The sequence below is a fragment of the Echiichthys vipera genome, assembly GCF_963691815.1.
Source record: "Echiichthys vipera genome assembly, chromosome: 15".
NCBI lineage: Eukaryota > Metazoa > Chordata > Actinopteri > Perciformes > Trachinidae > Echiichthys > Echiichthys vipera.
The window spans coordinates 10,825,771-10,839,441 of record NC_139840.1 but is presented as its reverse complement, the minus strand read 5'-3'; the positions used below and the strand labels follow the sequence as shown (position 1 = coordinate 10,839,441).

The 13,671-nt window shown below is 38.5% G+C and overlaps 1 protein-coding gene across 2 annotated transcripts; it reads left to right on the top strand.

Annotated features, from left to right (window-relative positions):
- The first annotated feature begins 2,658 nt into the window (after window positions 1-2,658).
- Window positions 2,659-9,622, top strand: tcea1 (transcription elongation factor A (SII), 1). 2 transcript variants are annotated; one of them, XM_083927963.1, is made up of 10 exons: window positions 2,659-2,925; window positions 4,470-4,532; window positions 4,613-4,718; window positions 5,672-5,771; window positions 5,934-6,079; window positions 6,197-6,253; window positions 6,858-7,012; window positions 7,709-7,855; window positions 8,535-8,606; window positions 9,274-9,622. In XM_083927963.1, the coding sequence occupies exons 1-10, from the start codon at window positions 2,851-2,853 to the stop codon at window positions 9,280-9,282; spliced, it is 930 nt and encodes a 309-aa protein (XP_083784089.1). In that variant the 5' UTR covers window positions 2,659-2,850; the 3' UTR covers window positions 9,283-9,622. The 2 variants fall into 2 exon arrangements, with proteins under 2 accessions (XP_083784089.1, XP_083784088.1); XM_083927962.1 differs by having other exon boundaries at window positions 5,931-6,079.
- The last annotated feature ends 4,049 nt before the right edge of the window (window positions 9,623-13,671 follow it).

Below are 13,671 nucleotides of genomic sequence, written 5' to 3'. Positions count from 1 at the left end.
CCCTGTAGATACTTGAAAAATGACTGACTTATGAACAAATTTGAATAAAACATGTTAAGAAGAAATTAAATGAACAAGACTTACCCTATTTCTTACATTTCACCTTTATTATAGCAGCTAAAGAGCGCAACCGTTATACCTCCGAGCGGTGGTCAAAGCCTCTCAGCAGCGTTGGAGGGCTATTTTGGGACATGCAACATCAGGGTCAATTTGCTTAATCTTTGCTTACACTTAATCAGCATATCAAGATAACAAATGAGGGAAACAGAGGAACGGTCACGCAACAGACTGAACTTTTACCAATATGAGATTCAACCATAAATGACAAGATAACTTTACTGAAGGATTAAGACTTGAATTGTTTATGTCCAACTGACAGTTTTAAATCATGGCTAATTAAAAATAAAATGTTCCAAAAGTCTTCTGTCCCATCGGCCATACATGTATTTCTAGTCTTTTGCACTAAAAGAATAAGTGAGAAAGTAACTGAGTGAATTAGTGAACAAATGCAATAAAATGATTAGTGAGCACCAGGATAATTAAAGAAATGCGTAAGGAGGTGGTGAACGATCAGGAAGATTTATGAACTCTATGTAAAATGATATTAATAAATCTTTATAGTCCAAACAGACACCATGGGCAGCTAGGACTGTTTGTAAGTGGCAAACAGCCTGCATAATCAGATTTGAGACTCTTGGCCTAATAGGGATTAGGTTAAAGATGTTGCGCGCTTGCTGATCGCATGAAGCAGAATAAGGTCTTTAGGGAGCACTTTTACCACACAGCAGGTACTGGAAATCCACCGTCAGATTTCAGAACACAGAATGTATCAACATGTTTCTGCAATTTCCCAATTTGGGATCAATAAAGTATTTCTATTCTATTCTATGTGCACTTCTTGAATAAACTGGCGAATGTAATTAATAAGAAATGTGATCATAATTTTGATATACTGCAGCTTTGTATCCAAAATTGAAAGGCCAACACGGCGTGTTTGTACCATGTTTTAGACTTGTGTTCAGTGGCTAATGATTTAATTGGGGGTGGGACTTGTGTCACTAAAGAGTTACCAGACACTGTGCCAATTACCAACTACCTCTGACAGAGTAAAAGCTGCTAATACCTCCCACTAGCATGTGCACTCTCCTGGAAGAGGGAGACAGGTGTGTGGGGGAATTGCAGGAAGGGCCTGTGTGGGTCAAATAGAGTTCAATATACAAGAAGGTTCCATTACATTATGTATGTAAAGTGTGGATAAACTGGCATGAAATAAAAGCTTCATTAATAATTTTGCCAGGGTGTTACCATAATCTCTTGTAAACTGATGAAACATACACAACAAAACATTCACAATGTGAAGTTTGGAACAGTATTTCACCTGTTTGTAGTGTTTACTGTATAGTTTTGAACTTGTTTCTTTTTTTCTTGGTTCAATAATTCATATCGTTGGCAGTAGTTGCTTAACCTTCAATCACTAGGTGCTAATGTCACATGCTGATCTGTTTGGATTAGTAGCCTAAGATCCAAATTAGCAAGACAAATGCAGAAGATCAACAATATGTCATCATCTTGGCCAAGCTCCTGCTACTCAAAGGTCACAGGTATGATTTGCACAACAGCCATGCCTTTGTCAAATGCCAGGGGTCCTACCAAAGGTCCTTGGCAAGACTGAAGCTCTTCCACCGACTTTTAATTTCAATGAATATACAGTGATAAAGTCAACTGCTGCTTGCAGAAAATGGTCTCTTTCCTTACTTCCTTCACCAATACCTCTGGTGCCCTTACTCAGACTACATCCATATTTGAGCTTGACCTTCATTTTGATCTCCACTACACACCTGTAGTTATCGGGCCAGGGGCGTAAAGTGGAGGGACCCAGGCCCCTTGCTCCGGCCACATCCATTTTTAAACTCAACCTTCATTTTGTTTTGAAGTACACACTCCTCTGTAAAGTGTGACTGTTTCTTGCATGATTAGGATTCTTTCGTGGTGACAAAATCTGTCTACGGACAGACAGACATATGTCAAAATACTCAAAAAATGCCTCTCTGGGGCGGCTGGTGGCACAGTGGTTAGAGCAGTCGCCCCCATGTAAAGAGGCGGAAGATCCTCGAGACAGCTTGTGGATTTGTCGCCGACCTACGGCCCTTTGCTGCATGTCTCCCCCTCTCTCCCCCTCTATCTCACCCCATTTCATATCTGTCCTCTGTAATAAAAAGGCTTAAAACCCACTAAAAGAAAAAAATGTTTTTTTTTAAATGCCTTTATTAGTTTGTTAGTAAGTCTATAGGTGTCTACAATATTGCGATTCGGTAAAAAACAGCACAATAGCCTACCATTTGAGTTATATTTTCCTTAAACTAAGTTATTGAACAGACATAATGTAAAACCTTGTTTAAAGTTGAAAGGTTCCAGCGAGACTCCATTGTTGACCCAAGCAGAGATAGACCTACAAGTGGCACTTTGGCGCCATCTGTTGACAGGTAGTGATATTGCCAAAATACAGGCTTTGTTTTGGTAGCAGCAGGGCAGATGTTTGCGCAGAACTAGAGGAAATCTTGGGTTCTTCTGGGTATAAAAAGGCAGCCCTTTGTCTGAATAATGCACTGAGTGGTTAATACTTACTGCTCTGACAGCTTCCCTGAGGAGTTTGGTGCCTCTTGATTAACTCCCCCTGAGCTCATCATCATGCTGATCGACTACTCAGGTCTGCTACACAGCGGAGGGTCAGTGCGGTCCCTCGAGCAGACGCCGCTGCCGCTCTCACTCTAGTCTCGTGTTCCTCTTTGTCGCGCATTTTCTTTCCCATTTAAATCCAGGTTTGGGGGGGATTTCATCAGATCAGTCGCCATGGGCAAAAAGGAGGAAGAAGAGATCATCAGAATTGCGAAGAAAATGGATAAAATGGCGCAGAAGAAAAACGGGGTGAGAAGAATGGATGTTACCTGCCTGCTGCTTAGCCGATCCGGCTGATGGTGTTGGCGCTAGTGGGCTGTTTATGGGGTTAGCTGCTGACTGACTACTTATTGACCACCCAGTCTTTGTCAACACAACCCCGCACCTGTGTGCGGGTATTTCTCCCAACCGCTTACTTAACGGTTACCCTGAACAGCTGCTAACATAGCTGTCTGTATTTGTAACCAACTGGCTAGCCGCTAAGAGCTAACTCGCGAGTCTGTTTATGTGAACGGCGGTGTGTGGCTAACAGCTAGCCACTTAGCAGCTCACTGTTCCTTGCTAGTCTTCATAACTTCTGTTGGATATAGTTGTTTTAAGATAAGTTAAATTACGTAGTTAGTTAGAAATAAAGCAGGAAATCAGAAATAAATACAAAAGGCGAAGTAACGTGAGTGTTATGGACGTTTAACGTGAACTGTTGTTAGCTTAGCTTCTGCCAGTGTACCAACTGCAGCTAACGATTAGCTACATGATCGATTACAGTGTTGAATCCGATTATATTCAAGTAATCATTTGGTTTTACAAATGTTTAAAATAGTAAGTATCATGCCTAACACAATGTCAAAAACCCCCAAAGTGAAACATTTAAATGTCTTCAATTGTCAAACCTACAGTCCTAGAATGAAATATATTTAGTTGATTCATTGTTTTTTATTTAATTTTTTAAAAAGAGGAAAAGGAAAATCAGCGTTTTTGAGAATCTACTTCAACCTAATGTTCTTAAAACACACTTTTATAGACTTTCTTTTATGTAATTTCGTCCTTTTGTTTACTTTATTTATTGTATTCTCTTTACTGTCTTGTTACCATAACAACTGTTAATTTTATTAATTATTTGTTTTTACCGTTCGTTTAAAGTGTCCTTTCATTTAACTTGCCTTAATTATGTTTATGTTTATGTCTATGGGTTTCTATGTGCTGTTGCCTTTGCTCTGTTTGTCAAAGCACTTTGTAAACTTTTGTTTTACAGGTGCTATATAAATAAAGCTATAAATATTGTTGTTATTGTTTGTAATTTTTGCGAAATTCACTCAAACCATTAATCAATCATCAAAAATAGTTGCAATTTAGTTTTCAATCAGTTCATTGACTAATTGTTTTACTTAATGTTAATGTTCAACTTCGATTGTAAAGTAATTACTTTTATTAAAAAAAGAATAACAACTTTTTTTCTACTTTTCTAGCATAGGAAATATTACTGTTTATAAATACGAGTTAACTCCCGTATAATTGTCTAGTGTATCAACAACTGTGGTGCAGGAGATAGAGTGGTGCTTTAAACCACAAGGTTGGAGGATTGATCCTTGGCTCCTCCTGTCTACCCGAACCCCTAATTAAGATGGGTTAAAAGCGAAAGTGAGATTTCACTACATAGTACTAACACTTGTTTGTGGCCACTGATAATTAAGTTTATGTTGTTTTTTTTAATAAAGTTTATCCAAGAGTCATGAGAAACCAAGACTTGTGAAATCTGACCACACTCACTCCGTTCCCTGCTCTCCCCTCTGCAGGCTGGGGCTTTGGACTTATTGAAGGAGCTGCGAAGTATCCCCATGACTCTCGAGCTACTTCAGGTATTTTTTCTAATTTCTTTTTAAAGGTTCACAGTCAATGCTTTCAAACCCTGAAGCACTGACACAAAGTCTTTCCACAGTCCACCAGAATTGGGATGTCCGTTAACGCCATCCGCAAGCAGAGCACAGACGATGAGGTGACATCCCTAGCCAAGTCGTTGATCAAATCATGGAAGAAACTTTTGGGTAATTATTGCCTTTCAAGTCTACTGAAACGTGTGCGTTTGTTTTAATGAGGTCCAACCCAATTTAGATCCTTTGCTTATTGAAAAGCATGAGTGCACCAGCTGCCAAACACCTGTCATCTATCAGGGTTCTTACGGGTGCTTGAAATCCTTGAAAATGCTTGAATTCAGTTGTTGTGTTTCCAAAGTTTGAAAGGTGCTTGAATTCTGGATAAAGTGCTTGAAATTGTATCTGCATTTCTTTCACAACAAATAGCTAACGTAAAATAATCTTTTTCACTATACAGTATATACGTATTCATAGAAATGTTATTTTACCACAGCTGTAAGGTTCTGGAAAAGCTTGAAAATTGACATTGAAAGTGCTTGTATTTAACCTTGGAAAAGGTGTACAAACCCTGATCTATTCCCAGCCCACAGTGTTAAGAGTATGTAAGGTGTTCAGCGGCACAAACTATCTATGATATCGTAATATTATTTGTGTTTGATTTCTGCTGCTGAAATGACCCTAACCCTCTTATCTTATGCCCCAAATTTGATTTAAATATTACCAATTCACACTTGGTTACCACAAATGTTGTTACTACCTCACATGACAGTATATTCACTTGCCATTAAGGTCACCTTGCTTCTACTGAAGTGATATTTTGCTGCTAAATGCTAACTTAACTTGTGTTGCGTTTATGCTGGGTTTGAAGAGAGTTTTACAGTTGTACCTGGCTAAAATGCCACAAAGTCTGTCACTCTTCTCCCTCATATTTTATATAGAAACACGATACAACTCTATAAAACATTATAGGGAACCATTAAAGGAGTTTTTTCTTAATGCTGATCTAATTAGCTGGCAATCATGCAGAAGTACCTACGTTGTTCATTTTTATGCTGTCCCTCTCTTGTGTAGCTCTGTTCTGTTTTTTTTTCTCACTCGCTCGATTTCTGCCACTTGTACTCCAGATGAGCCCGGTGGCGGAGAGAAACCTTCAGATGAAAAAAGGAAAGAACAAACGACACCCGTTTCTCCCTCACAGGGAAGCCCAGAGGCAAAAGAAGAAAGGTAACAAAAAAGATACCGATATCTTTTTATATGTTTATCATTGCTGATGGTCAACACGTTTTTTTTTTGCCATCTGGCTGTCTCTACTTTTTTCACATTTTTCTTTGAAATGTTCTTGGCCTCAGCGGCTGAAGTTCTCTTCTCTCATGACTCCCAAAGCAGCTCCAGCAGTAACTTCAGCAGCAAGAGTGAGCCTGCTGATAATTCAACCAACACATTGATCAACACCTTTCCTCGTGCCCCCGGCACCTCTGACTCTGTCAGGCTGAAGTGCCGAGAGATGCTGACACAAGCTCTGCAGGCTGGAGGTCATCCCGCTATTACAATTATTTGGACATTTTCATTATAGGATTAAGTTATTGTGGTTGGTCACTATTGGCTTTATTTACAGTATTTTTCAACATTTTATATCCACCCTTTTTCAGATGATCATATTGCTATTGGGGCCGATTGTGATGAACTTGGAGCACAGATCGAGGATGATATCCTTTAAAGCAAATAGAAAATGTGTTTGAAGCAGATGTCTTTGTTTTAAATTATTTCTATAATTGTTTTTTTGATGCCAGTGATACAAATAAGCACATTATGTCAAACACACCAAGCAGTGGCAAAGTGCTGCTTGCCGCAATGATTGCATATCTGTGGCTGGAAGGCGTGTTCATGTGTTTCAAGTGGGAAGTTCTATCTGCAACTTTTAATTTGGCCGAATAGAGCTAAACTTGAAGCGGCCACCGCAAGTTTTCATAGAGATTGCATGGAAGCTCATTGCTGGCCACATTTCGCCGCTGCTTCGAGTGTTTTCGCGGTAAGCCTCATTGTTTATTTTAATCTTCTTATCTTAATTTAGTTAAATCATTAATTTCATTGTCACAAACTGGTGAAAATACCTGTTTTTAACCATTTCCTCTGCCCATGGTTATGTCCTTTGACTTTAAATTATTTTTAAACAGAGAGAAAAAAACAAAACAAAATTTAAAAGGATTTTAATTTGATAAAAATTCAATTTGATCAAAAAGAATGTATTTCTTCTTCTTTTTTTTTTTAATACAAAATAATACCAAATTGTATTCCTTGACCTACTATCACTTATCTTTCAAGAGTTTAAGAACACAGACATGAAATACAAGAATCGTGTGCGGAGCCGAATCTCAAACTTGAAGGATATGAAGAACCCTAATTTAAGGAGGACTGTGCTATGTGGGAGTGTAACCCCTGAGCGGATGGCAAAGATGACCGCAGAGGTGCGTTGGTTGTTTCTGACTTAAAGGGGCTGTACTCGACATTCTGAATAATAATATACCAGCACCAAATATTTGCAATGTTAAGATAGAGAGCATGTATGTAGGTTCCTTGTGTGTCAGTCTCAGATGCACAGGGCCTTGACAAAGCGCCGGCATTTGCAAGTTGGGGTACAGTTGGTGAGAACCACGGGGAGGAAACTTTTTTTTCAGTATTTCGAGTATAGCACATCTAATCGTAAAGGTCTTGGAAGTGGCACACAGTATGTAGTATCGAAATTCCAACACGGTTTTTGAAAATTCTTCTAATAACTAACTTTTCAGAGCATCTTTTTTTCAATTGTTCCCAACAAGGAGAGAGCGTTTGCAGCTGCCTAGAGAAAAACTTATTTTTTTCTGAGCCAGCCGCCTTTTCTGCGGCTTTGCCCAGGTTTTCCAGTTGCAAATCTCGACCGGACACTGATTGGTGCCGGTGAGTGCTCCATCACCATACGCGTTGAAAGCTTGTTGATAGCTATAGCCACCTAGCTAACATTAATGTCATTGTCAAAATAAATGAAAAAACACCGCAATTGGGATGCAGCGCTTCTCAGCAGCCCGCCAGTGTCTTTCTGCCAGAAAAAGACACTACGTGGACACAACCGGACGGATAGTAATGTGCTTAAAGGCATCATAATTTACATTTTTCTGTTTTTGTAGGAAATGGCCAGTGATGAGCTGAAAGAAATGAGAAAGAATTTGACCAAAGAAGCCGTCAGGGACCACCAGATGGCCACCACTGGTGGCACTCAGACTGATCTATTCACCTGTGGCAAGTGCAAGGGGAAGTGCTGCACCTACACACAGGTACAGATTACCATTTAACTGTGGCAGTAAGACAAGGATAGGTTATGGTCAATGGTGAAACTGGTTTAACAAGAGATTACATCTTGTTAAATCATTCTTTAGAGAGTATGTGCAGGTGTGGTTATAAACAATTTCACCACTGTTACACATAAGTAACACCTGGGGTTCTGCACATCACAATTTTGTGCCTTTGCTGAAAAAGTTGATATAAATTCATTCACTCAACATGGTGCATTGGGGCTTGGTGATATGGCCAAAATCTTCTATCTCCATATAGATATACTTCATATCTCGATAATTATATATTTTATAGCATGGTTTTTCAGTTAATGAATATTCTATGAAATATAAAAAAATGATGAGTATTTCCTCTGTTATTAAGAACTTTAGTGCAAAATTTACGTAACATGCAAGAATCACAATATAAAGTGTCGTCCAAATGACCTAAATATTCCCATAACGCAGTTTGGCGGATGGTTTTTGGACATTATGATAGAAACCATATAGAAAAATATATATATATATATGACATTACATTTTTATATAATTTTAATTATATTTAACGTCAGTTGTAATATTGGTATGACTGCATGCTCAATAGTGCAAATTGGTGATACACTGGTATTTGTTCAGTACGATATTGTAATAAATGTTTGCTGCATGCTTTTCTCATTCTCAGGTTCAAACTCGCAGTGCTGATGAGCCAATGACCACGTTTGTCTTCTGCAATGAATGCGGAAATAGATGGAAGGTATGTTGGTCTACGAGGCCTTTGTTGACTCAGTTGTTAAACCCATCAGCTACCTATGTACTGACTCGTTGTGTTGTATGCGTCTCCATGCAGATCGATTCATATATTTTGAAGATGTTTTAGTTCCTAAAGAATTTAGAGCAATTTTGCCCTTGTCCACTCTCCTTGCAGAATTACCTCCAAACCTTCTATTTAATGTCTGACCTCAAATCAGTGTTATTTAGCCTTAGTTTAAACAGAAACTTCCATCCTGCTGAAGGCTAAATATTGTTGAATACAAATTAAAGCTGACATGATGAATTGATTCATTAATCAGTCACTCAACAGAAAATAGCTTATGTAAGTCATTAAACAATAATAATTAATAAAAGTATTTAAATTGTCAGAAATAAAACAAAAAAATACAAAAAGCAGACATGTTTTTTTCTTAGAACTTTATTAAAGAAACACAAAACATTGATCCAAAACATTTTTAAATCAAGAGACATGAAGAATTATTTTCTTAATACTCCATAAGTGATTTGTAGATAAACATTTATGGCTGCTCAGATTTTAAAGGTTTCATAAAGATAAATGTCATTTGGATTTATATATGACGTGATCATCAGTGTTTAATGTAAATAATTTACTATCTGGGTATTTATTTGTGGTTTTGTTTCTGTCCTAGTTCTGCTGAATCGGCACGGCACTCCGACAAGTAGCAAAATTCCTGGACCAGGTTGTGTCTCTCCGCAACAGATTGGAGCTTTGTATGTTGTGGTACATAGTACACAACATGCCATACAAAGATGCCACAGGTTACCGTTTGAATAAATATCCTGTTAATAGATTGAGCTCATTGTCAGTCCCCCCAACACCCTCTTTTACTATTGTTACCAGTTGTTTTGTCACTGTTGAATATATGCGATCAATCTTGTCTCATTCTCTTTTATCTGCATTTTTTATATGTAGTTTTAACACTTTGGACAATTTTTTTTTTTGCTTTTCCCTCACAATATTGCATTGTTTTATTTAATTTCCGAATAAAAGTGTAATCCATTTGATAAAAAGACGTGCTTTTATTTAGTCTTCATTCTCCGTGTGTGGAGGAGTATACAGTTGTTATTGGTGGAATATTCACATCAAAGTGATGTGTGCATATTAATCTGTAAACGGACAGGATAATGTCATTGGCAGAACCAGGGAACACACACAATTGTTTCCTTTTTCTCTAGGTTTTTTTTTTAATTGCCAGGTGCAACCACTCCATGTTGACGAGCAGTTGTGCTGCCTAACCCTCACACAAACTGAACCCAGACCAGTCACACAAGAGTAAGTCTGTTTAATATTTGAATTTGAGGCAGGATTCGTGGCTAAAATGTCTTATAATGGCTCCAAATTTAATACACTATTAAGCTGTGTACAATGTGTTTTAGCTATTCATGGTTATAAGCAATTCTCATAAAATAATGAAAAGTCATACGTAGGGTCTCCAGAGCCCCAAATTGAACATTAGGGCGCACTCACACTGTCCCACCGCGCCCCGTGCTTTAGGGTACTTGTCCCCCCTCCCTCTCCCCCCGCGCCCCAGCCCCGTTTGTACTCACACTGCCAGGGCCTCCGCCAATGCTTCTTGATCGCGTGTGTGTGGCTTTGTTTACAAATCTTTCCATAGACCTCAGAGTTTTTGTGCGTCTTGTCGACTGTTTTTGAATCTTTTCATCGACCAAATCTGCAGTAAACACTCAACCTCCGCATCACACCAACGTGAACCTTTCACCGCCATTGTTGTTGTTGTTTAATGTCCGCGCATGGTCCGTCTTTCTATTTTCTATGTCCGAACAGGCGCACATACCGCTCCCGCTGTAGGGCTCGTGCTTGTGCTCGTGCTCGTACACGTGCGCACGCTTGTGCTCGTACATGTGCAAACTGCTCTACAAAAGCCCACCTCCAGTTATGCTCGGAACGGGTGCATTGCTTAAACGTACTAGGCTTTAGCTGAAAAAACGGTTTTGGCCCAGTACAGAAGGACAGTGAGAGTGCGCCCTTAGAGTTCAAGGGTCACAAGCCAGGGGTTGGAAATCACAACTGTAATGATCACACAGACGCTTTCGTTTCCCAGTATTTACCGGGATTGCTGACTTATTGAAAGGTTCGATTCTAATCAATTTTCAGTTGAAACTGGAGTTTTTCAGCACTGACCATGCTGTTATAAGGCTTTCTTGTAGTCCTGTCATTCAGTTAAAAGATAGGCTACATTGTATTAAGTGTGATTATAACCCTCCCTATTTTTTTTGGTAAAGTACCACATAATTGATTTGAATCGCCTGTTCCGCTTTTCTTCTAAAAAAAAAATGAAATTGAAAGTTGATTTTGGTCGATTTTCCAATTAGAATTGAAGTTGTGGCACGCCCTCACACCAGACACGGAGCGAACTGGAACGGAGCTAGAGTGACAGAACTGAAACGGGCATTTTTCTCTTCTGTGTCATGATGAGGGCAACCATCTGTTCTCAGAATGTGCACACGGCCTCTGACCTTTGGCTATTGCATCCATAGTAACATTTTAGATGTGATGATGAAAGCTTTGATGGTATTTCTTAAAAAAACCTATACGAACCCTCTTAGTTGTAACTCATTCAATAGATATGTATTGCCATTAACACACGGTGGTGTAGTGGTTATCCTGGTCTGGGCCTTTCTGTGTGGAGTTTGCATGTTCTCCCCGTGTCTGCGTGGGTTTTCTCCGGGTACTCCAGTTTCCTCCCACAATCCAAAGACATGCATGCGTTAGGTTAATTAATGACTCTAAAATTGCCCATAGGTGTGAATGTTTGTCTGTCTCTGTTCGTCTCTATGTGCCCTGTGATAGACTGGCGTCCTGTCCAGGGTGTACCCTGCCTCACGCCCAATGTCAGCTGGGATTGGCTCCAGCACCCCCGCGACCCCGACCCCGGGATAAGCGGCTGAAGATGAATGAATGATTGATGACATATGAACAACATGAACCAAATTGGTGCTTTTTTCTTAATTTCAATTACCTGATCTGGTTGATGGAGAAGGACCCTAATATGTTTGAGAAAACATCATCCTTTACTGAACACACTTACACATTTTTATCATGTTTTATCACATTTTTTATTAATTTATCTGACAGAGTAAAACCCTTTAACACTTACCACAAGATGAAGTGACTTGAGACAGAACGGTATCTGGATTTGTGGTTGTTTTTAAAAAAAAACGTGTCGTGTGGTTCTGTGATCAAATCATTCCAGAGTCAGTAAAATTATTGTGCTTTATTTTATCTTAATCAAAATGCCCACAAGTCATTATTTTCTTGGAGAATAGCAGAAAAGGAACTAAACCATATACTGTAAACATTCACATTATTTGTTTTTTTTAGAAATGTATTCTTCAGTAAACTCAGCGCAAAATAACACATTTCATATAGTAAACAGAAGAAGAAACAACATTTATAGGCATCACTCCAAACCATTGGCTTAGATTGTGTTTTGAGGTTGATCTGCGCGGTGTATCCATCAGCTCAAATTGCACATAATAAGTTAAAGTTAACTCTAAGACAAGTAGAAGTGCCACCGTGAAGCACACAGGTTGGCAAGAAGTTCAGACCAAACAGCCCTATCCATCTCTCGTTTGTCTTCGGCAAATAAAGACGTGTTGTCATCACACTCCGCGCTCTGTTTGGTAGCGCTACCAAAATGAACCGATGTAGCCACCACTAAGGAATCGAGACAAAACACATGCAATGATTTGGCCAAAGAGAGGGACCATTTCCAGTAAACTGGCCTCGTGCTCCAGTAACCACCCTTATGGCAAGAGTCTGAAAACAACTGTTGCCCATGAGAAAGATGTCATAAAATTGAATGTCAAGGCACTTCCCCACGTGAGGATCTTGTCTTTGAGTGACATGTTTGTGAGGCAACAAAGTAATTCAACTAAAACTATCAGAATACATAATAAAAGTTTTTTAATACTTGGCAACTCCAATTTCAGTCAATGGAAACACTGGTAAACGTATGAACACAGTTTCCATGGTAGCTTTGATGTTGCTGCTGACCTGGCCGGACCCCAGCGTCATTTTCAATAAGAAGTCAATATCATATTGCAGGTAAAAAAAAATGTCACTAACAAATTCCAATAATATATAATAATTATTATTTACCCGTCTAATTTGCAAGTAATTTCCTGCTAATTTCCAAGACGTTACCTAAAAAAATAAAGTACTAGTTATTGGTCAAATAAAGTTGATACACTTCAAATTTTTAAACAATTGACAGCTAAACAAACAAAAAAATGTTAAATTTGTCTCCGGTTAAATGTACAATTTGACAGAAATGTAGAATATAAGAGGTTATTTTGGGTAAATGAGCTTATTCGCTTTGGTAGATAAGAAAACCAATACTACTCATGCCTGTACGATGATTATGAAGCTACAGCCAGTGGCCGCTTAGCTTAGCTTAGCATAAAGACTGGAAACAGGAAAACAGGATAAAACACAGAAGGTATTGTGTTAATTATAGAGCTTTTGAGCTGCTGAAAGGCAGATTTTGTTTCCTTTGGTCAGAGACAGGGTGTTTTTTTCCCCATTGTTTACAGTTTTAATGCCTAGCTAAGCTAATCAACTGCTAGCTATAGCTTCATACTTACTGTACAAACACGATAGTGGTATCAATCAAAGCTTTACATTTAGCCAACAAGTATGAGAAAGGTAGAAAAATTCTCCTATTTAGCTCTGGCAGGTGAATAAGCATATTTCCTTAAAATGTTGTACTTCTCCTTTAAGTTTTCAATCCTATGTATAATTAATTCATATTTACTTGGGTTTAATTAGTACCAAATTACTTTGAAAATACCTGGAAATCATGAGAAATTATGGACCCTTAATTTCTACATTTTCTGACAGTGACCTCACAGTGTAGTTGACTCCGCTGTAGGATTTAAATATAATTTGTACTTGTTGGTTTTTCTGTATTGGCAATAGATAAATATAGATAATAGATAAAAATACTTTATCTGGTAAATAGAATTACTTAGGTTTTTATGTCGCACTGGAAAAAAAACTATAT